The following is a 21,001-nucleotide window of genomic DNA, read 5'->3' on the forward strand; positions in this document are numbered from 1 at the left end:
CTATCTAATTGCTAAAGAATCTACTCCACTAGTTACTAAAGTTTTTATATTATTATCAATCAATTTCTCAGCAGTGTCAGATAAATGCTTCTTTGGATCCTGTTTACCCACGTATCTAGTTTTCAATTGATCTTCAGTTAATTCTTTTTCTTCACTAACTCTTTGATTATATAATTTTGCTATATTTACCATTTTTTCCGTACTTTCTAGATTTTCAATTTCTTTATGATTATAATCCCCCAAATTCAATCCAGATTGCCAATTCTTTTTATGCAAGTTAAGTAACATATTGGTTTCATTTGATGTCTTGTGATAATCAATATTTAATGAATAATAATGACGATTTAATCCGTGAATTAATGCTTGTATTGAAGGTTTATTCAAATGTCCAACATTTGAGGTAGATTGACGAGGTTCTTGACCCATCATTAATGTGGTTGTATCAATTGTTCTAAAAGCATCTATAACAACTTTCCCCTTTACTGATTGTATTGGATCTATAACTACTGCAACTGCTCTTTTATTTAACTGTTCAAAACTTTGTTGAGTATTTACATCAACCGATGATAACCAACATCCGAACCCAGGATGTGAATGATACCAACCAACAACCATTTGATCTCTACCGGTTTGTCTTAACATATCCATCATTTTAGTTTGGAAAACATCATCAACTGCTTCAACTGAAACTCCAGTACCTGATTGCGGCATGGCAAATACATCATGTACATGTATCGTAAAATCATCAACGAATTCCCCCAACATTAATCCCATAACCTCCATAGGTACACCTGCTCTTCCATGTTTTAACATTTTTAATAATGCTAAAGATGATATATATACAGTTTCTGAGTTATCAATTGCTGGTCCATCTGATTGTGGTGGTACACCACCTCCTAAACCTGCACCTTGACCTAATAAACGTTGTAATCTTTCCATTGTGTTGTTGTTTTAGCTGTCTTAATTGATTACTAGTGGCAACAAGAATGTTTCAAATCTGAAATATTGAAAGAGAGAAAAAAATCAACTTTATCAATTTTAATCACGTGTAAGGTCACATGACTAGATAGATTACGTTTCAACCTTGTTAATGAAGATAAGTATTTGACAACTAGTCTTCTCCCAAACCATTTAAATATTAAAAAAGGACTTGATCCTATTTGTTGTAAAGATATTAGTTCTAGTACCTGTTTCTTTTTATAGTTATGATTATTGACTATAAATACGATGTTGCAAAATTTCAAAGTTTATACGGCATTAAAAAAAAATCTAAATTTTCACTTACAACTTCACTCAAATATCTACAACCATGTCAGAACCAACGTCACTCAAAGGCAAGAAATACCCTGCAAAGCAACATGCAAGAAATGTTTTAAGTCAATTGCAAAATAAAAACTCATCAAAGGCACAAGATGCTAAATTTTTCATTAGTGGAGAAGTTCTAGAAGGATATAAGTATTGTGATCAAACCAAACCATTTAGACAAGATAGATATTTCTTTTACTTATCCGGGTGTAATATTCCAGGATCTCATGTATTATATGATAGTGAAAAAGATCATTTAACTTTGTATTTACCAGATGTTGATAAGGAAGATATAATGTGGTCTGGGTTACCACTTTCATTAAAAGATGCTGCAAAAAAATATGATGCTGATGAAATTAAATATGCTGCTGAAATAAACTTGGATTCAAAAGCTTTCACTACTGATAACAACCTCAAGAATCAATATTTAATTGAACAAGATCAAGATTTTTTTTGGGCATTAGATGAAGCTCGTGCTTTCAAAGATGAATATGAAATTGAATTAATGAAACATGCTGCAAAAATTACAGATAATTGTCATTATGCAGTTATGTCAGCCTTACCAATAGAAACTAATGAAACTCATATACATGCAGAATTTATGTATCATGCTTTACGTCAAGGTTCAAAAAGTCAATCATATGATCCAATATGTTGTAGTGGAGAATCATGTTCCACTTTACATTACATTAAAAATGATGATGAAATAACACCAGAAAAAAGATCTGTGTTAATCGATGCTGGAGCAGAATGGGATTGTTATGCTAGTGACGTAACTAGATGTTTTCCTATAAATGGAGAGTGGACAAAAGAACATTTAGAAATTTATAATTTAGTTTTAAAAATGCAAGAAGAAGCTTATAAGTTAATGAAACCGGGAGCAAATTGGGAAGATTTACATTTAAAAGCTCATAAAGTATTAATAGAGGGATTCTTGGAGTTGGGGATTTTTAAAAAGGAATACTCAATTGATGAATTATTTAATGCAAAAGCTAGTGCAAGATTTTTCCCACATGGATTAGGTCATATGTTAGGTATGAACACTCATGATACAGCAGGTTATGCTAATTATTCAGATCCTGACGAATTATTATGTTACTTAAGAATAAGAAGAGAATTACAACCAAATATGGTTGTTACAAATGAACCAGGATGTTATTTTTCACCATTCTTGTTGGAAGAAACTTTACAAAATCCAGAAAAAAATAAGTTTATTAATAAAGATGTACTTGATAAATATTGGTATGTTGGTGGTGTTAGAATTGAAGATGATGTATTGATTACAAAAGATGGATATGAGATTTTTACAAAGATTACTAAAGATCCTGAAGAAATTAGTAAAGTTGTTAAAGCCGGTTTGGAAAAGGGTGAAAAAGGATTTCATAATGTTGTATAGATTACATTTATATCTTTAATGAATATTAATGTGATACATAATAGTAATATAATAGTTATAATCTTGTAACAATGTGTAGATATCTAATCTAATCTCTCACTTCTTACACAGCAAATATAATAATTTATTTCTAATGCATGAGGTTCAAAATTAAATTTTGTCTTTGTGATTTCTGAGTACACTAAAATACAAATTGACATAATTCCAAAATCACTCAACATATTACAACCACATATCCTAATCAATTGACTTACCAAAAATGGACGAAAACTACGACGTCATAGTCTTAGGTACTGGATTAACAGAATGTGTATTATCAGGTATACTTTCAGTTGAAGGTAAAAAAGTTTTACATATAGATAGACAAGATTTTTATGGAGGAGAATCGGCTTCATTAAACTTATCACAATTATATGGAAAATTTAAACCTTCTGCACAAAAACCTGAATTAAAGGGAAGAGATAGAGATTGGTGTGTTGATTTAATTCCTAAATTTTTAATGGCAAATGGAGAATTATCAAATATTTTAGTTCATACAGAAGTAACTCGTTATATTGAATTTAAACAAATTGCAGCAAGTTATGTTTATAGAAATGGTAGAATTGCAAAAGTTCCATCTAATGCGAAGGAGGCTTTGGCATCTTCTCTTATGGGGATATTTGAAAAAAGAAGAATGAAACGATTTTTGGAGTATATTCAAAATTATGATGAAGATGTAGCATCAACTCATCAGGGATTTGATTTAGATAAAAATACAATGAATGAAATATATAATTATTTTGGATTAGAAAATGGTACAAAAGATTTTATTGGTCATGCAATGGCTTTATGGTCAACAGATGATTATTTAAATGAAGTTGCAAGACCAACTTATGAAAGAATTCTTTTATATGCACAATCAGTTGCAAAATATGGAAAATCTCCATATATTTATCCATTATATGGATTAGGTGAATTACCACAAGGTTTTGCAAGATTGTCAGCAATCTATGGTGGTACTTATATGTTAGATACTCCAATTGATGAAGTATTATATGATAATGATAAATTCGCTGGTGTTAAAACAAAAGAAGGTACAGCAAAAGCTCCAATTGTTGTTGCTGATCCAACATATTTTCCAGAGCTTGTTAAAAAAACAGGTTCAAAAGTAATTAGAGCAATATGTATATTAGATCATCCAGTACCAGGAGTTGATTTAGACTCATTACAAATTATAATACCACAAAATCAAGTTGGTAGAAAACATGATATTTATATTGCTGTTTTAAGTGATGTTCATTGTGTTGTACCAAAGGGACACTTTTTAGCCATTGTTTCAACAATAATTGAAACTGAAACTCCTCATGTTGAATTAGAACCTGCTTTCAAATTATTAGGACCAAGAATTGATACTCTTATGGGAATTGCTGAATTATACGAACCAACTGATGATGGAACTAAAAATGGTATATATCTTTCCAAGAGTTATGATGCTTCTTCACATTTTGAATCAACTACGGATGATGTTAAAGATATATATTTCCGTATAACTGGTAAAAATTTACAAGTTAAAAAAAGAGAGGAAGGTGTTGTAGCAGAAGAATAGGTTTTAAAGTCAATAATAATCATTAAATAAATATAAAGTAATAAATTAAATGCACTATACTCTTTTTAAGATTCTCTTGAGAAAATGTTTCCACCTAATGAATTTCTAGGCATTTCAGATTCAGTCAAAAATTTTGCTTCAATATGACCACCAATCATTAATGTGTCTTTAGTTAAATCTATAACACAACGATGTCTTCTTAACATATCTAATCCAAATAATATACCAACAGAAGTATCAACAATATAAAATGAACAAGGTAATTCAACACCTGCAATTTCAATAGGTACACTATGAATTTTACCACCAATATTTTGAGTACCAACTCCAACAGCTTGACCTTTAAATCTTGTATCAATTAATCTTGATATCCCACATTTTTCAGCAATTTCAGAACTAATAGTAGTCATAGCAGCGCCAGAATCAACCATTGCAATTTGTTCAACTCCATTTATTTTTAATTTTAAATGAAGCATATTTACACTTGTGAAACTTTCAGGACTTATATCCAAAGCTAGTTTCATATTTTCTTCAATTGCTTCTTGTTGAATTAACTCCAAAATACGTTTTTGATTTTCTGGATTATCTGGATCTTGTTGTAATCTCAAAAGTTCTTGTTGATTTGATGATGTTTCTCTTTGTTCTTCTCTAACTTGTTCAACCATTAAGTTTCTAAATTGTACTGGATCATTTACCGCATTATAAAGACTAGGTTGAGCCATTCTCATATTGTTTAAGGCTTGTGGATCTGATAATACTTGTTGTCTTACCATTTCAATACGTTCATGAATTTGATTTGATTGTTGTTGTTGTGGTGGTTGTTGTTGCTGAGGCCTTGGTTGTGATTTTTTACTTAATACGATTAAATCATTATTCACTATTCCCAATTCTTGTAAAGTCTTGTCTGAATCTAAAGTTTTACTATTTAATTTTAAATGTTGATCTTTTGGTTCAATGTTTGTTTCTGCTTGTAAATAAGCTTTAAAATCGGATAATGATAATGATTCTGGTACGTCAATTGATAAAATATCTCCACTAAATTCTAGCGATATCGTTAATTGCATTTTGGTTTGTTAGTTAGGTTGGTAAGAATAATAGCAAAATTGAATAGGTTGAATAAATTGTGTAATTTTCTATTATATAATTTTCAGTTTTTTGCAACAAGATTATATGTATAAATAGAGATTAATAATACGAAGGCAAAATTGAAACAGATTTAAAAATTTATATCACTAATACATTTTAAATTATTTGCTTATATACTCATTTAATCATTATAAACAACTTCTACATGTCACCTTATTCATTCAATATTCTACTCTACAAATTATTGTTTTCCAGAATGTACATCAGGTACAATCATTGCAATATGACCACCATTTAGCAACATTTTTTTAACAATTTGTTTATCATCATCATTATTACTTATTACTTCAACATCTTCTAATACCATATTTACATAATCATCGAATCCAATTAATGTACCATAAAATTCTTTATCACTTGTCATTAAAACTCGAAGTTTTTTACCAATGGATCTATCTATTACTTCTAATGGTAATACTTGTTGTGGTATGGAATCTGTTGTTCCTTCTACTGGTTCTGACATGTCTCGTTGTAGTGTATTATTATTGATCTAATGTAGAAATTGAACAATAAATAATAGACTTTAATACTCAATTGATCCTTTGATATATTATTTATACGCCTTTTAATAATTTGATACAAAAAAAATTCTGAATATTAATTTGCATAAAATTTAATCTACATACTATATTATTAAATCTAAACAAGAAAACATATAGACATGAATTCGCAAGATTTTTCATCTTATCAAATGAAGTCGCCTTCAATAGCTTTACCTCGGCATTCAATAAGCTCACCATCGACAACAATGAATATTCCACAACATAAATTTCCCAAACCAGAATCAAACGGTTTACAAATTGAAACTTCTTCATATAACTCAAATAGACCTAGAAGGTTATGGGTTAAACGAGGTATTCAAGGGAATCCAACTACTGTATTAGCAGAAAAGGATAGTATAATAGATGATTTAAAATCGCTAATAATAAATAAATACCCAAATACAATTGGAAGATTTGATGATGCTGCAAATTTAATACTAAAAATTCATTTTAATAATTCAACATTGGCTTCCACTTCTCCCAGTACGAAATTAATAGATTCAAAAGATTTGATTTTGGAGCCTGATCAAAATGTATGGGAATTATTAGATCAATATTTTCCTCAAGGAATGCAAATGAAAGATGCTTTAATAATAGATAGTGATGGAACAGATCAATTAGAAACTTATGCAAAACCATCACCACAAACAGAAACCACTACATTCAAGAATTTCCCATTGGCAAAGACTTACACTGCTGGCAGTAAAGATAGATCTATGTCACCATCATCAGTAACTAATCAAAAAATTTTACAACGTTCAAATTCTCAAAATAATGTTCCTACAAGTAACTCAAATCCTCAAGCTGTTTTATTACTACCTAAAAATTTTTCAATCAATAATAATAAAAAATCATTAAATGAATCAACAGAATTAGAAACTAAAACTGATGATCAAACACAATCGACAGAAAAAGCTTCATCTCCACCACCTGACCTAAAGACTATAACAAAAGAAACCAAGCCTGAAAAAACAGTAGATCCAGCATTAGATAAAGTACTACCATCAATTTCGGTACTTGTAGTAGAAGATAATGCAATTAATCAAGCAATTTTAGGAGCATTTTTAAGAAAAAGGAAAATAAAATATCAAATTGCTAAAAATGGACAAGAAGCAATAGATAAATGGAAAAAAGGTGGATTTCATTTGGTATTGATGGATATTCAATTACCAGTAAAATCAGGTATAGAAGCAACAAAAGAAATTAGACAGTTGGAAAAAATAAATAAAATTGGAGTATTTGATGATAACGAATTAAATAAATTAGCAATAGATGAACTTAATGTTGAAGATAAATTAGATTCTTCTACATTTAGATCACCAGTTATAATTGTTGCATTAACTGCGTCATCTAATTCTTCAGTTGATAGAAAAAATGCTTTAACTGCTGGTTGTAATGATTATTTAACAAAACCAGTTAATTTAGTTTGGTTACAAAATAAAATTACTGAATGGGGGTGTATGCAAGCTTTAATTGATTTTGATGGTTGGAAAAGTAAAAATAATTGGAATAAAACTAATTCATAGAGTATAGTTAGGTTTTTAGGTTAGACTGGTAAATTCATAACAGTTTTTATTTCGTTACTATAGTGTGATCTATCATAGATATTTCTAATCTAAATGTACTTTATCGTTAATCTACTTTATAAATTTCATAATTTCTATCTTCATCACCAACTAATTTAATCATATAATCATATTTAGGTAATTCCCAATCAATATGACCAATAGATAAAATAGTTAAGTCTTTAAATTTATCATCTAACAATAATTTATGACATCTTTCCATTACATCTGAATCTTCCATACAAGAAAATGCTTCATCTAGTATTAAAATTTCAGGATTTTTGATTAATGCCCTTAAAAATAATGCTAGTTTTTGATCTGTCATGTTTAAATTTACAAATTCTGTATTACCATTTGCTAATATTCTATCTTTAAATTTATCAAGTATGCCCAACTTATCAATTTTCTCATTCGGTTTAAAAATATAATTTGAATTCCCAATATTAGGAACTAATCCATTATATATAATATCCAACATTGTTTTATTATGTTGAGGAACTAACGCATGTAATTCAGGTGAAGACATACCGATTTGATTATTTACATCGAAAAATGTAATACCTGACCCTGTTTTTCTAACTTTATCGTTAATTTTAAGTACTGATTTCCAACTTTGTGGATGATCTGCTGTTATTAATGATAATAAAGTTGTCTTTCCTGTTCCATTATCTCCCACAATTCTCCATTTAGTTCCTTTGGGTATTTTCCAATCAAAATCATGGAATATCACCAAATCCTTGTATGCTACTCTTGCGTTTGTAAATTCAATATGTATTGGTTTTTTATGGCTGTTATTATCGATTGGTGATAATTTTGTGGGTTTGTTCGTGGTGATTTCTTTTTTACCCTTATAGTCCTTTAATCCTTCCTCGTCAACATAAGCTACATTCTTGATCCATTTGGGTACATCATCTTGTACTCTTAGTCCCAAAACAATTGCAATATTCAAATGATCATTCACCTTACTGAGAGCATCACTAACTTTATCTGTATTAGATGGATCTAGTCCTAAAAATGGATCATCAATAACCAACATTTTTGGTTTCGACATTAATGACTTGGCAATTCTGGCTCTTCTTAATTGTCCATTACTTAATGAATTAATCCATTTTTTCAGTAAATGATTTAAATTGAATAAAGTTAATAGCTTCTCAATGTACCCAGAATCAATATCTTTGTTTGTAGTATTGTAATTGTTTAAACCAGTAATATAATTGAAAACAGAATTAGTATCATCATTAACCTCTAGAATTCCCTTATATGAATAAGATTCATACCTAGCTGATAAATGAACAGTATCTAAACCAGATTTATCTTTAAAATTCAAAAACGACAATTGACTTGAAAGCTCAGTGATTGTAGGGTAAGATCTTGATAATGGTGGAAATGATATGAATTCACCAGATATTGTTTTTAACATCAATGTCTTGGAAGGACCTGTTAACATAAATGAATCACCTTGATTAATTTGGAAATTTTTTATGGGATTCTTAAAAATGAATGGTGCATTTTTTAACGTATTTGATTTGAAGTTAGCATTTTTGATTAGCAATAGACAATTTTTTAGACTAGATGACATTAAATTCTCCTTTCTACTTGTTCAATGGTTTAATGAATCATAATTTTTCAAAATATTTAAGCACAAACGGAATTATTTAACTAAAATGGAATTATTATTTTTAAAATAAAACTTTAATAATACCCCTTAAGCATTTAAATCTTAAAATACCCCTTAAAGGACAAAAATAAATAAAATTATTTTCATGTTCACGTCATATGTAAATTTAAGAAATGTCTCATGTTGTAAAGTCGATCAACTGAAACCATTATTAAACCAACTCAACTCAATTTAAAACTAATTATCACCTAATTCACAATGGATGTTGTAGAACCAGTTCCTGAATCAACTACGATCACGTCTGAAGTACCTAAGCCAGAATCTGATATAAATAAAAAGACAGAACAAACTATGGAAAATTTAGAAAATGAAATAGACAAAGCATATGGTGTAGTAGAATCTAAATTTCAACAATTTTGGTCAAAAAATTCTCATTTATTACAAAATCAATCAATTGATGAACACAAGCAGCAATTTGTGAAACAATTAAATTCAATGAAAGAAAATCTTAGTCACAACAAGAATATTCAATTAGTTACTGAAAATTTTAATAATTTTGAGAATCAATTAAAAGATTTAAATCTCGAAGGGAAGCTAAATATCAAAGATATATCAACAAAAGCAAATCATGCATTAGATGTATTAGATTCAAAATTAGAAATTGTTGAAAAAGAAGCTAGTAAATATGTTAATTCTTTTACTTCCTTTTTTTCACAAATTATATCAGTTGCACCAGAAGAATCGAAACCAGAACCTGAAAAGGAAGTAATCTTCAATTCATCATTAAATCAATATACAAATTATGGGACAACTCGTTACGATAGTGACTTATTAAAACTTCATACTGATAAAAGTTATTATATAACGAAGGATGAAGATGATACTTCTCCAGATACAAATTTCAATGCTGATGATAAAACAAAAGAAATAGAAGAATTATTAAAAAAATATCCAACAACATTAACTAAACTAATGAATGAAATAGTACCAATACAAGTAAGTTATAATAAATTTTGGTATTTATATTTTCAAAATGAATTAAAATTACAAGAATTAGATAAACAAAGGAAAGAATTACAAACTAAAAAAGAAGATGAAGAATTTGATTGGGATGATGATGATGAAGATGAAATGGAAACTCCAGAAAAAGTATTATCACTGAAAGAAACCAAACCTGAAATAAACTCTGAAAAAACAGATAAAAAAGATAAAACTCTCGAAAAAGATGAAGATGAAGAAGAAGAAGACGAAGAAGATGATTGGGAGTAAATAAATAAAGCCTTAATTCTACTACTTGTTCTAATCTATTAATACTATATAATTATTAATGTATAAACACAAGAATGAATTATTCAATTTTCATGTAGTATCATATAAATATCTCGTATATAAAAACTGTTTAGACAGAAAAAAAAAAACGTCAAAAAAAAAAAAACTCGAAAATTTAAATACATACAAAAGAAAATAAAAAATATATATATACTTTACTCCTATATTATTATTATCATTATTTAATATATTCATATAATCATATATACATCACCACCATAAACCATTATCAGTAAATCATCTATATTCAGATATTGATTAATCATCAATAATAATATGAAATATTCAAAATATATACCCAATGCTCCAGAAGATAATAGATCTATTGAAGTAAGAAGTAATTTAGAATATGGAAAATTAACTTCAAAAAAATATTTACATATATCAAAACATCCAATTGGTGAACCATTACCTATTCCAATAGATGATGATCCTCCTTATGCAATTTTATTATCAACTTATTTGAATTTTTTAATTTTAATTATTATTGGACATATTAGAGATTTTTTTGGTAAAATTTTTAAACCACAAGAATATGAACATTTAGTTGAAAAAGATGGATTTGCTCCATGGTATGATGGATTTGAAAGTTTTTATGTTAGAAGATTGAAAACAAGAATTGATGATTGTTTTGCAAGACCAATTCATGGAGCTCCTGGTAGATATATAAAATGTTTTAATAGAACTGGTGATGGGAAAATTGGTTATTTATATGATGGTACTTCAAAAGAATGTTTAAATTTATCATCTTATAATTATTTGGGTTTTGCTCAATCAAGTGGTGTTTGTACTAATTTTGCTTTAAAATGTGTTGATGATTATGGAACTTCTGGTTGTTCACCAAGAACTTATTCTGGTACTACTGATTTACATCGTGAATGTGAAAGAGTTGTTGCTGATTTTGTTGGTAAAGAAGATGCTATTATTGTAAGTCAAGGTTATGGTACTAATGCTAATTTCTTTGCTTCAATAGCTGATTCAAAAACTTTAGTTATATCAGATGAATTAAATCATGCATCAATAAGATTTGGAATAAGATTATCAGGAGCAAGTGTTAAAGTTTATAAACATAATGATATGAAAGATTTGGAAAATCTTATAAGAAATCAAATTGCTCAAGGACAACCAAAAACTCATAGACCATGGAAAAAAATCATTATTGCAGTTGAAGGTTTATATTCTATGGAAGGTAATATGTGTAATTTACCAGAATTAGTTGAATTAAAAGATAAATATAAATGTTATTTGTTTGTTGATGAAGCTCATTCAATTGGTGCTTTAGGTCCAGAAGGTAGAGGTATATGTGATTATTTTTCATTAGATCCTTCAAAAGTTGATGTTTTAATGGGGACTTTTACAAAATCTTTTGGAGCAACTGGTGGATATATTGCAGCTGATAAAAAAATAATAGATAAACTAAGGATAAATTATATAACTCAATCATATAGTGAAGTCGTACCGCCTCCTGTATTAGGTCAAATAATATCATCATTAAAAGTTATAAAAGGTGAATTAAATCCTGGTGAAGGACAAGAAAGATTACAAAGAATTGCTTTTAATTCAAGATATTTAAGATTAGGGTTGAAAAGATTAGGTTTTATAGTATATGGAGCTGATGATTCACCAGTTATACCATTACTTTTATTCCTACCAGCCAAAATGCCAGCAATGTCAAGAATGTTATATGATTTAGGTATAGCAGTTGTTATTGTAAGTTATCCAGCTACACCATTAACTCGTGCAAGAGCTAGATTATGTGTATCATCAGCATTAACAAAAGAAGATCTTGATCTAGTACTTTTGAGAATAAGTCAAATTGGTGATTTAATATATTTAAAATTTAGTAGTGGTATAGCTGGTGGTTCAAGTATAAAAGGTCAACCCCCACGTTGTTCAATTGAAGAAGTTTTGGCAACTAATGTAGAAGAATGTAAAAGGCCAAAGTTAATATAGAAATAAAAAGTAAATAGACAATAATAATATAATTTTTAATTTAATTTTACAAAAGAATAATAATCTTTTGATATTTGTATTGATAATAAGAAGTATGTACTCCAATTTTTGAGCTACCAACTCCCACGAAATCTGGAACATAGAATATACTTACAACCAAATCTATACTTATCCTCATCTACCTTTCATATCAACACCGTCCACATCTACCATCAACTATAATTATCACTTTTTTGATGATACCCGACACATATATACCACCACTACGATTTAACTCAATCCAACCAAATCTATATAGAGGAGCATATCCAAGAGAACCAAATTTCAAATTCCTAGAAACACTAAAGTTAAAAACAATAATATCATTAACTCCAGAACCAATTACTTTAGAAAATGATCCACAATTATACGAATGGGCTCAAACCCAAGGAATTAAACTCGTATATATAGAATGTGCATCTGGAGGTAAAGGTAAAAAAAGATCAACACCATTAGATTATGAAAATGCTATAAGAGCATTAAATATAATAATTCATAATAAAAATCAACCAATTTTTATACATTGTTTAAATGGTGGACAAATTACAAGTTTATTAGTTGCATGTTTAAGAAAATTACAATTTTGGTCATCTATTTCAATTTTTAATGAATTTATAAATTTTACTACAAATATAACTGTAAATGATCGATTATTTGTTGAAAATTTTCATGGAACTGTTGATATTGATTATGATGATAAAGTTAATTGGTTATGGGTTGGTGTTAGTAAACATTTAGTTACTAGTCATCCTAAATTAAAATTACATTCTTTGAAAGAATAAACAATATGCATTTTTGTTTAATACTTGATTTGATGAAACTTTTGTAAATTTTGTATCATCAAAGTAATACCAATTAGATTGTTTCTTGACGTATGATGTATAATGACCAGTTGTTAAAGAACCAAAATGATTAGCAACTCCAAATAATTTATATTTAAAAGGTGGGATTTGATTTCTTATAGGTAAAGAACCTAATTCATTCATTCCATCTGTTGGCCAATAATTAGTTAAATCTAAAACTTCATCTACTGGATAAGTTACATAAGTTTCTAATTTTTTGATAGAATTTAATTGAATTTTAAATCTTTTAAAATTTATTATAAGTACTTGAGGTAATCTTGTAATTTCAATTTTTTTGGTAGATTTTCTATGAGTTTTACATTCTGGACAAAACCATTTATTATTATCATCTAATAATTCAGTTGTTAAAAATTCATCAATACAATTTTGTAAATTTACTTTTTCTTTATTGGGGACAGGTATAGATAATATTGAAAAAGCATTATATGAAGTTGATGTAAATTTACACGTTAAACATTTCAATCTTGATAAATATTGACCTTGGAATTGATCAACTACAATTGAAAAATTTAATTTAAGGTATCTTTCCCATTCAATTGTTGATGCTTGTCTTATTGGTAATATTTCTCTACTTTTCTCTTGTTCTGGTGTTAATTCAGTAATTTTTTGTTTTTCTTTAGCATCTAGTATAGCCATTTGATTTAAATCTTCATGAATTCCATCAAGTAAAAAATTTAAAAATTCAATACAATCTTGTTGATCACAACTTTTAAATTGTTGTGAAAATTGTCCCATTGTTTTTTTAAACCTTGTGGGATTATAAACCCCATTCTTGTTTTTTAACATGTTGAGCATAAGATCAGCAAATGCTTCTGTAACTTGACCTTTTGTTCCTAATATATTCTTGTAGTTTATATGTTGTTTATATGATGTAAAAAAAAATGGTGTTAATGGTGTTGACACAAGACATTGAATCATACAATTCATATAACAAGAATTACCTAAATTGACCAACCCAGTTTTGAAATCAATTTGCGATGGATTTGAACCGTTTGAATTGGTGGATGATTTATTAGTTGATATTGTGGAAGATGAAGGTGGTGGTTGAATTAAAGATCGTAGTTGTGGTTTATGTTGAGCTTGAGTGTTGGCGGGAGTTATGGAATTAATTTTATTTGGTAAAAGCGGAGGTTGGGAAATTGGTGGTTGAGATTGTGGAGATTGATATAATGAATTTGATGAAATCGTCGTAAGTGAATGATTTCCATTGCCTAATTTGCCATTTGAATAAGAACCATTGAGCAGGTTTGTCAGTAGTGAACTTAAAGAACTTGTTCTGGAATTTACTAAATATTCATCTTCTACTCCACTTATAGTTTTGCCTCCACATTTGACCCAATCGTCAATCCCACCTGATAAATAACTTGGTACAGTTTTTAATCGTGAACTAAGATATTTATTTTGAAACATTAAAATATCTATCAATTTTTTAAATGGATTTTTACCAGGTATATCATTAAATCTCCCACTTCCTGAATTCTGATCATAAATCACTATATTATCAAATTTATGTCTTTCTTGAAACATTTGAAATTGTTTATGAGGGGTTCTGGGAAATTTATCCTCTAATTCTTCATCATTCGTTACATTCTCCATTATAACTGGATCTATATTTATTGAATTCTTTAGATGCTGTCTCTGGTATAATTCTCTGGGTCTATAATCTATAACTAATACATTATTTAATTTTTGCAACTCTTGTGGCGTAACTTGAATTTTATATCCTTTTATTGAATTTTTCAATTTGAAACCATTTTCAACTTTTTCAATTATAGTTTTTTGAAAATTGTTATATAGATCAACATCTCGACTCTTTATTTTTGACTTGATTTGATTAAAATAATTTAGTATTAGTGTTGATATAACGTATGAAACGTCATAATCGCAATATCCAAGTTTGTCAAATAATGTTATTTGATAATCTAGCTGTTCTAATAATGTAACTAAAATATCAATTTTTGACTTGTTCAGATTTAGTAGTCTATTAAGAAGCCTTTGTTGGATCACTTCCAATTCTGATTTTAACATTTGATGATTGTTATATAGTAGGTTGTAAATTGTAATTGATATTTACAAAATGATTTGAAATCTAATCTATTTTATCACTCAACTACCAAGTGATTTTTGATATTGATGTACGGGTGTCATTTCTTGTAGTCAAATCTTTAGATCAGTTAAAGTAAAATAACTTGTAAATTCACCTTGAATCCCCAAGTAAGACATTTTTGGATCTTTATTTAATAGTAATTAAAGATTTAGATATGTTTGCATTACTTTTTTGCATTTTTTGCTAATTTTTATATGTGTAATTTTACGTCATTATTTTTTCGAATTGTTGCAAAAAAAAAACAAATTTAAAACATAACAATTTTATAAAAATTATAGTATACATAAATTTAATGAATGAAAAATGGCATCATTGAGAGGAAGAAATGGTTATTTTGAGTCTTGTTCAACATATACAGATAAAGAAAATTACTTTCTAGTTGATTCAAGATATGAAATTGTTAGAATTTTAGGAAAGGGTTCTTATGGGGTTGTTTGTTCTGCAATTGATACTAAAAGTTTGAGTACTGGATTGGAACATAAGATTGCAATAAAGAAAGTGACGAAAATCTTTACAAAAGATATATTGTTGGTAAGAGCTATAAGAGAATTGAAGTTTATGAAGTTCTTTAAAGGACATAGAAATGTATGTTTTATTTTCTCATTTGTTTATTTATCGATTTGTTTACTAACATAGAACACTTTGTTAGATTGCAACATTACTTGATTCAGATGTTGTTTATGTAAAACCATATGATGGACTTTATTGTTTTCAAGAATTAGCAGATTTAGATTTAGCAAGAGTTTTATATTCAAATGTTCAATTATCTGAATTTCATATTCAAAATTTTATGTATCAAATTTTATGTGGTCTTAAATATATTCATTCAGCTGATGTTGTACATAGAGATTTAAAACCTGGTAATATTTTAGTAACAACTCAAGGAATATTAAAAATTTGTGATTTTGGTTTAGCAAGAGGTATACATCCAAAATTCTTTAAAAATAGAGTTGCAACAATAACAAATTATGTAGCAACAAGATGGTATAGAGCCCCTGAATTAATATTATCATCAAAAAATTATTCAAAAGCAGTTGATATATGGGCAATTGGTTGTATATTAGGAGAATTATTTGGTAGAAGACCAATATTTCCAGGTAAAAATCTGAATGAACAAATATTTGAAGTTGTTAAAGTATTAGGTAGTCCATCACCAGAAACAGTTAAAAAATATAATTGGAAAATTGAAGGAATATTATGGTGTAAATATAAACAAGTTAAATGGCCAACAATATATCCTTTTGCACCAATTGAAGCAATAAAATTATTAGATAATTTATTACAATGGGATTATAAAAAAAGATGGGATGTTGATATTATTTTGGAACAAGAATTTTTTAAATTTGTTAGAAATGGTGAAGAACCTGATTCAAAATCAGTATTTGATTTTAGTTTTGAAGAACCAACAAAAATTCCAAGATTAAAAGAAATTTTAGAAGAAGAAGTTAAAGATTTTAGTGAATTATGTCATAAAGTTGAAGATTAAATAAAATAAACATATGAAAAAGATTGAAGTAAAGGATAAATAAATTATACTAATAATTATATAATTTATCCGTAATATTATTGTATTTGTTTCAGAATAATTAATATTCCCCACATTTCGAAAAAAAAAATAAATTGTAAAAAGTTGTATAGATTCATAATTTTCAAAAAAAATATACGAAATTAAAAAATTAGGCTAATTTAATTACAATTAATTCGTACATCATTATCAATCACTTTTGAAAAAAAAAGAAACTATTACAACTTACGAAATTGTAATTATTGTAGTCTAATAAAGAAATTATAAATTAATAAAAATTTGATAAAATAAGGAAATTCAATTAAAATAATACTTTTACTTACTACTACATAAAATGTAATATTATAAAAAAGTCCGAGCCGAGGAATACGAAAATTTAAAATTTATTAGGGCCAGATAAAACGATTTGCAGCAATTAAATTCGTAAATTAATAATAATAATATAAATTAATAATAATAAACAATACTATGGAGATTAAAAAAAGGACTACTAATTAACAAGTGTTACAATATATATATTAATCAATTTGTCAGCAATTTTTTCCTATCTTCTTTTTTCAAAAATTGTCTAATTTGAATTTGTATTAAGAATCAACTACCATTTAACATCAATAAGTTTAATAAAGCTCAAAATGGCCACTTCACATCCAGATTTTATTCCAATTAAAATGGAAACCTTTATTGAAGGTGAAAGTGAACCAAGAATAGTTCAAGTTGCAGGTAATGATAAAATTGAATTTAAAATTCCAGGAGGAGTTAAATATTATACAAAATTTTATTTTCAAGTTAAAAATAGAAAATTAGAAAATTTATTATATAAACAAATTGTTAAAAAAGGTGGTGTTACTATAAGATCAAGAGAAATTCCTTTAGGAAGTTATGAACCAAGTGATGAAATTCATACTATTGATTTTCCAGAAGATGAAACTCCAGGTGGTTGGTTAATGAGAGCAACTTATTATGCTACTTCTACTTATTCTGCTGGTGATGAAATATTAATTGTAAATGATTGGACTTTAGAGATTACTAAATAAACTTAGTTAGACATTAGATTATCATGTGTGTATTAAAAGAAACTATCTATATTTTATAGTAAATTTAAAGTATGTTCATTAGTTTTCTGTTTTCTGTTTATTATAATTTAACATATCCTGAAGCATAAGAAACACTACTATCTCTTGAATATTTGGCTTGATTACTTTGTGAATATCCAATCCAGTTGAATCCTTCTTCACTACCATATTTTTCTAAAAGTTGTAAAATAATTGAAACTGGTTTTTGCCCGCAAATTGTATTACCAGTTGTATTTATATATTCAATCCATTTTTGTGAAGATCCTTCAGATGCTATACTTAAAGCCAATTTATCTAATAATTCAATCGATTTATAAATTTCTATATCTTTTGGTTTATACTTGAGTGATGTTAAATTCTGATCAATATTATCAAATGTAACATCTTTATTTGAAATTACTTTAGTATAACCAAATCTTGAACCCCAATGACAAAAATCAGAACTTATAACAAAATGATTTTCTTCATTTGATAAATACGGATATAACGCTTCAACTAAATTTTTTTGTAAATTTAAATCTAAACCACTAATTAAAATTGGTATAATTTTTGGTAAATTACCTGATTTATGACCTTGATGATATATGAAAGGTGCATGCATTTCAAATGAATGTTCATCTTCATCTACTTCTTCTGACATTAATTTAAATGTTTTATTCTTTAATAATTCTTTAATGGTGGCGGTGTCAACTGGTAAATCTCCAAATGGTGTTTGATAAGCGTCAAATGGTGAAAGTAACACATTGTTTTTAAAATAAACATGATGTGATGGTCCTAATAAGAATATTCTTTTAGCTGAAGTTGAATCCCAAACTCCAAACGTTTCTGCTAATCTTTCTCCAGAATAAGTGTATCCAGCATGTGGTCCAATTAATATTCTTGCCCCCTTAATTGGATTGGGAGTGGCATAATTTTGTATTTGATTTTTGAGGACTCTTGGATCATTGCTGTACCATGAACCAGCATGAGTAGCTGGTCGTACATTCATTAAAGAGATAAGAAAAGCTGTCAATAAATTTGTAATAATTAAAATTTGGTTGTACAAAAATGTAAATATTTACAACCGAATTCTCCAAATCTAGATCAAAATTATATTGAAATTTTATAATACTAACAACCAAATGATCAATTGAAACTAGGAAATATGAGTGCTAAATTATTTACAAAATCAAAGAGTAATGAATTACAAGTTGAAATAGAACAAGCATTTAAAAAATCAAAACCAGTAGGTAGAATAAAAATTGTACTTAGGAAATTATTAGCAAATATTATATTGAATAACAATGAAATGATTAATTTAATGAAAGATATCATACCATTAATGAAAATAGATGATCTAGAAGTAAGAAAATTGTGTTGCGAATATCTAGTCACATATGCATTAAATACAAGAGATTCAATGGAAGCATTACCATACCTAAGGCGATTTAAAGATGAATCTTCACCAATGTTAAGAGCATTAGCAATTAAAACAATGACATCAATAAATATACCGGATTTTGTAGAGTTAAGTTTAAGTTCAATTCTGAGACTGTTACAAGATAAAGATCCATATGTACGAAGAACAGCTGCTTTTTCAGTTGCAAGATTATTTCAATACACGGGAGAAAAAACTAATTTAGTGGAAGATTTAAATTCATTATTATATGATAATGATTCAATGGTTGTTTCAGAAGCATTAGCTGCATTAAGTTATATAACAGAAAGAAGTAAAAAATTAAATTTAACAATAGATAAAAATCATTCAATAAAATTAATATCATTATTGAAAAATGCAAATGAATGGCAACAAGTATATATTTTGAATTCATTAATGTCATATGTCCCTCAAAGTGAAAATGAAGCATTAGATTTAATTGAGAATGTATTACCATCATTACAACATGAAAATTCATCAGTTGTGCTAAACACTATAAAAGTTATAATATACTATAGTAATTATGCAAAAAATCCTGAACTTCATTTACCAATACTACCAAAAAGAATAGGATCTTCATTAAATTCATTACTTACAAAACCTTCAGAAACTCAATTTTTAGTATTGAGAAATGTAATATTATTATTATTGGGTAAAAAATTTGCACAATTTGATATTGAAACTTTTTATTGTCGATTTGATGATCCAATATATGTTAAAGATACAAAGTTAGAAATCATTTATTTATTAGCAAATGAAGATAATATAGAATCAGTGTTGGATGAACTTGAAGAATATGCCACTGAAGTTGATGTATCAATGGCTAGAAAAGCAATAAGAGCATTTGGTAATTTAGCTGTAAAATTAGAAAATGCAGCTGATAGATGTGTTGAAGTATTGTGTGATTTAATATCTACCGGAGTTACATATATTGTACAAGAAGCTGCTATAGTTATTAAAAATGTATTAAGAAGATATCCTGGAAAATATAGTCATGCAATTGATGAGTTAACTAATTATTGTCATTTATTTGATGAACCAGACGCTAAAGCAGCTATGATATGGATGATTGGACAATATGGTACTAACCCCAAAACTTGCTTAAAACAATTTACATATAAAGAAGATCCAGTTGAAGTTCAATTAGCTATGTTAACAGCAACAGTTAAATATTATTTGAATTTTCCTTTAGAAGGTGAAGAAATGTTATTAGATATATTGAAATGGGCAACTGAAACCACTGGAAATCCAGATGTTAGAGATCGTGGGTTTATATATTGGAGATTATTATCATCAGAATTTAGTAGTTCACAAGATGAATTTCAAAAAAATACAAAAGATATTATATTCAATATTGATCCAAGTATTACTTCAGAAAATGATAATGTTAACCCGAAAATATTAGAAGAATTAGAATTAAATTTTGGATCCTTAGCTTCAATATATTTAAAACCTGTATCTAGTGTATTTAGAACTGCAAAACCAAAAGAATTACCTTGGGGTCCAACATTACAAAAAAACAGTTCACTTGGCTAAAT

General features: G+C 27.6%; 14 protein-coding genes across 14 annotated transcripts; 8 read left to right on the plus strand and 6 right to left on the minus strand. All coding sequences in view use genetic code 12, as the record gives it.

The window, feature by feature from the left end:
- On the minus strand, nucleotides 1-939 carry KGF54_002043 (proteasome regulatory particle lid subunit; the record flags this gene model as incomplete). Its single annotated transcript, XM_051762480.1, has 1 exon — nucleotides 1-939. The coding sequence occupies one exon, from the start codon at nucleotides 937-939 to the stop codon at nucleotides 1-3; it is 939 nt and encodes a 312-aa protein (XP_051620555.1).
- Nucleotides 940-1,309: 370 nt separating this feature from the next.
- On the plus strand, nucleotides 1,310-2,701 carry KGF54_002044 (putative Xaa-Pro dipeptidase; the record flags this gene model as incomplete). Its single annotated transcript, XM_051762481.1, has 1 exon — nucleotides 1,310-2,701. The coding sequence occupies one exon, from the start codon at nucleotides 1,310-1,312 to the stop codon at nucleotides 2,699-2,701; it is 1,392 nt and encodes a 463-aa protein (XP_051620556.1).
- A 259-nt stretch (nucleotides 2,702-2,960) lies between these two features.
- On the plus strand, nucleotides 2,961-4,286 carry GDI1 (Gdi1p; the record flags this gene model as incomplete). Its single annotated transcript, XM_051762482.1, has 1 exon — nucleotides 2,961-4,286. The coding sequence occupies one exon, from the start codon at nucleotides 2,961-2,963 to the stop codon at nucleotides 4,284-4,286; it is 1,326 nt and encodes a 441-aa protein (XP_051620557.1).
- A 65-nt stretch (nucleotides 4,287-4,351) lies between these two features.
- DDI1 (Ddi1p) lies at nucleotides 4,352-5,350 on the minus strand (the record flags this gene model as incomplete). The annotated part of the gene is made up of 1 exon (XM_051762483.1): nucleotides 4,352-5,350. The coding sequence occupies one exon, from the start codon at nucleotides 5,348-5,350 to the stop codon at nucleotides 4,352-4,354; it is 999 nt and encodes a 332-aa protein (XP_051620558.1).
- A 263-nt stretch (nucleotides 5,351-5,613) lies between these two features.
- On the minus strand, nucleotides 5,614-5,895 carry KGF54_002047 (RNA-binding protein; the record flags this gene model as incomplete). Its single annotated transcript, XM_051762484.1, has 1 exon — nucleotides 5,614-5,895. The coding sequence occupies one exon, from the start codon at nucleotides 5,893-5,895 to the stop codon at nucleotides 5,614-5,616; it is 282 nt and encodes a 93-aa protein (XP_051620559.1).
- A 198-nt stretch (nucleotides 5,896-6,093) lies between these two features.
- Nucleotides 6,094-7,500, plus strand: SSK1 (mitogen-activated protein kinase kinase kinase; the record flags this gene model as incomplete). Its single annotated transcript, XM_051762485.1, has 1 exon — nucleotides 6,094-7,500. One exon carries the CDS (start codon nucleotides 6,094-6,096, stop codon nucleotides 7,498-7,500), a length of 1,407 nt encoding a protein of 468 aa, XP_051620560.1.
- Nucleotides 7,501-7,606: 106 nt separating this feature from the next.
- MODF (Modfp) lies at nucleotides 7,607-8,986 on the minus strand (the record flags this gene model as incomplete). Its single annotated transcript, XM_051762486.1, has 1 exon — nucleotides 7,607-8,986. One exon carries the CDS (start codon nucleotides 8,984-8,986, stop codon nucleotides 7,607-7,609), a length of 1,380 nt encoding a protein of 459 aa, XP_051620561.1.
- Nucleotides 8,987-9,415: 429 nt separating this feature from the next.
- On the plus strand, nucleotides 9,416-10,426 carry DOS2 (Dos2p; the record flags this gene model as incomplete). Its single annotated transcript, XM_051762488.1, has 1 exon — nucleotides 9,416-10,426. The coding sequence occupies one exon, from the start codon at nucleotides 9,416-9,418 to the stop codon at nucleotides 10,424-10,426; it is 1,011 nt and encodes a 336-aa protein (XP_051620562.1).
- Nucleotides 10,427-10,762: 336 nt separating this feature from the next.
- On the plus strand, nucleotides 10,763-12,439 carry LCB2 (serine C-palmitoyltransferase; the record flags this gene model as incomplete). Its single annotated transcript, XM_051762489.1, has 1 exon — nucleotides 10,763-12,439. One exon carries the CDS (start codon nucleotides 10,763-10,765, stop codon nucleotides 12,437-12,439), a length of 1,677 nt encoding a protein of 558 aa, XP_051620563.1.
- An 800-nt stretch (nucleotides 12,440-13,239) lies between these two features.
- Nucleotides 13,240-15,369, minus strand: DOA4 (ubiquitin-specific protease; the record flags this gene model as incomplete). Its single annotated transcript, XM_051762490.1, has 1 exon — nucleotides 13,240-15,369. One exon carries the CDS (start codon nucleotides 15,367-15,369, stop codon nucleotides 13,240-13,242), a length of 2,130 nt encoding a protein of 709 aa, XP_051620564.1.
- A 382-nt stretch (nucleotides 15,370-15,751) lies between these two features.
- Nucleotides 15,752-16,934, plus strand: CSK1 (mitogen-activated protein kinase; the record flags this gene model as incomplete). Its single annotated transcript, XM_051762491.1, has 2 exons — nucleotides 15,752-16,033; nucleotides 16,098-16,934. 2 exons carry the CDS (start codon nucleotides 15,752-15,754, stop codon nucleotides 16,932-16,934), a joined length of 1,119 nt encoding a protein of 372 aa, XP_051620565.1.
- Nucleotides 16,935-17,605: 671 nt separating this feature from the next.
- Nucleotides 17,606-18,007, plus strand: KGF54_002054 (uncharacterized protein; the record flags this gene model as incomplete). The annotated part of the gene is made up of 1 exon (XM_051762492.1): nucleotides 17,606-18,007. The coding sequence occupies one exon, from the start codon at nucleotides 17,606-17,608 to the stop codon at nucleotides 18,005-18,007; it is 402 nt and encodes a 133-aa protein (XP_051620566.1).
- Nucleotides 18,008-18,107: 100 nt separating this feature from the next.
- On the minus strand, nucleotides 18,108-19,034 carry KGF54_002055 (uncharacterized protein; the record flags this gene model as incomplete). Its single annotated transcript, XM_051762493.1, has 1 exon — nucleotides 18,108-19,034. The coding sequence occupies one exon, from the start codon at nucleotides 19,032-19,034 to the stop codon at nucleotides 18,108-18,110; it is 927 nt and encodes a 308-aa protein (XP_051620567.1).
- Nucleotides 19,035-19,190: 156 nt separating this feature from the next.
- KGF54_002056 (uncharacterized protein) lies at nucleotides 19,191-20,999 on the plus strand (the record flags this gene model as incomplete). The annotated part of the gene is made up of 1 exon (XM_051762494.1): nucleotides 19,191-20,999. One exon carries the CDS (start codon nucleotides 19,191-19,193, stop codon nucleotides 20,997-20,999), a length of 1,809 nt encoding a protein of 602 aa, XP_051620568.1.
- Nucleotides 21,000-21,001: the final 2 nt, after the last annotated feature.

The sequence above is a fragment of the Candida jiufengensis genome, assembly GCF_024610255.1.
Source record: "Candida jiufengensis strain CBS 10846 chromosome Unknown scaffold4, whole genome shotgun sequence".
Classification (NCBI taxonomy): Eukaryota; Fungi; Ascomycota; class Pichiomycetes; order Serinales; family Debaryomycetaceae; genus Lodderomyces; species Lodderomyces jiufengensis.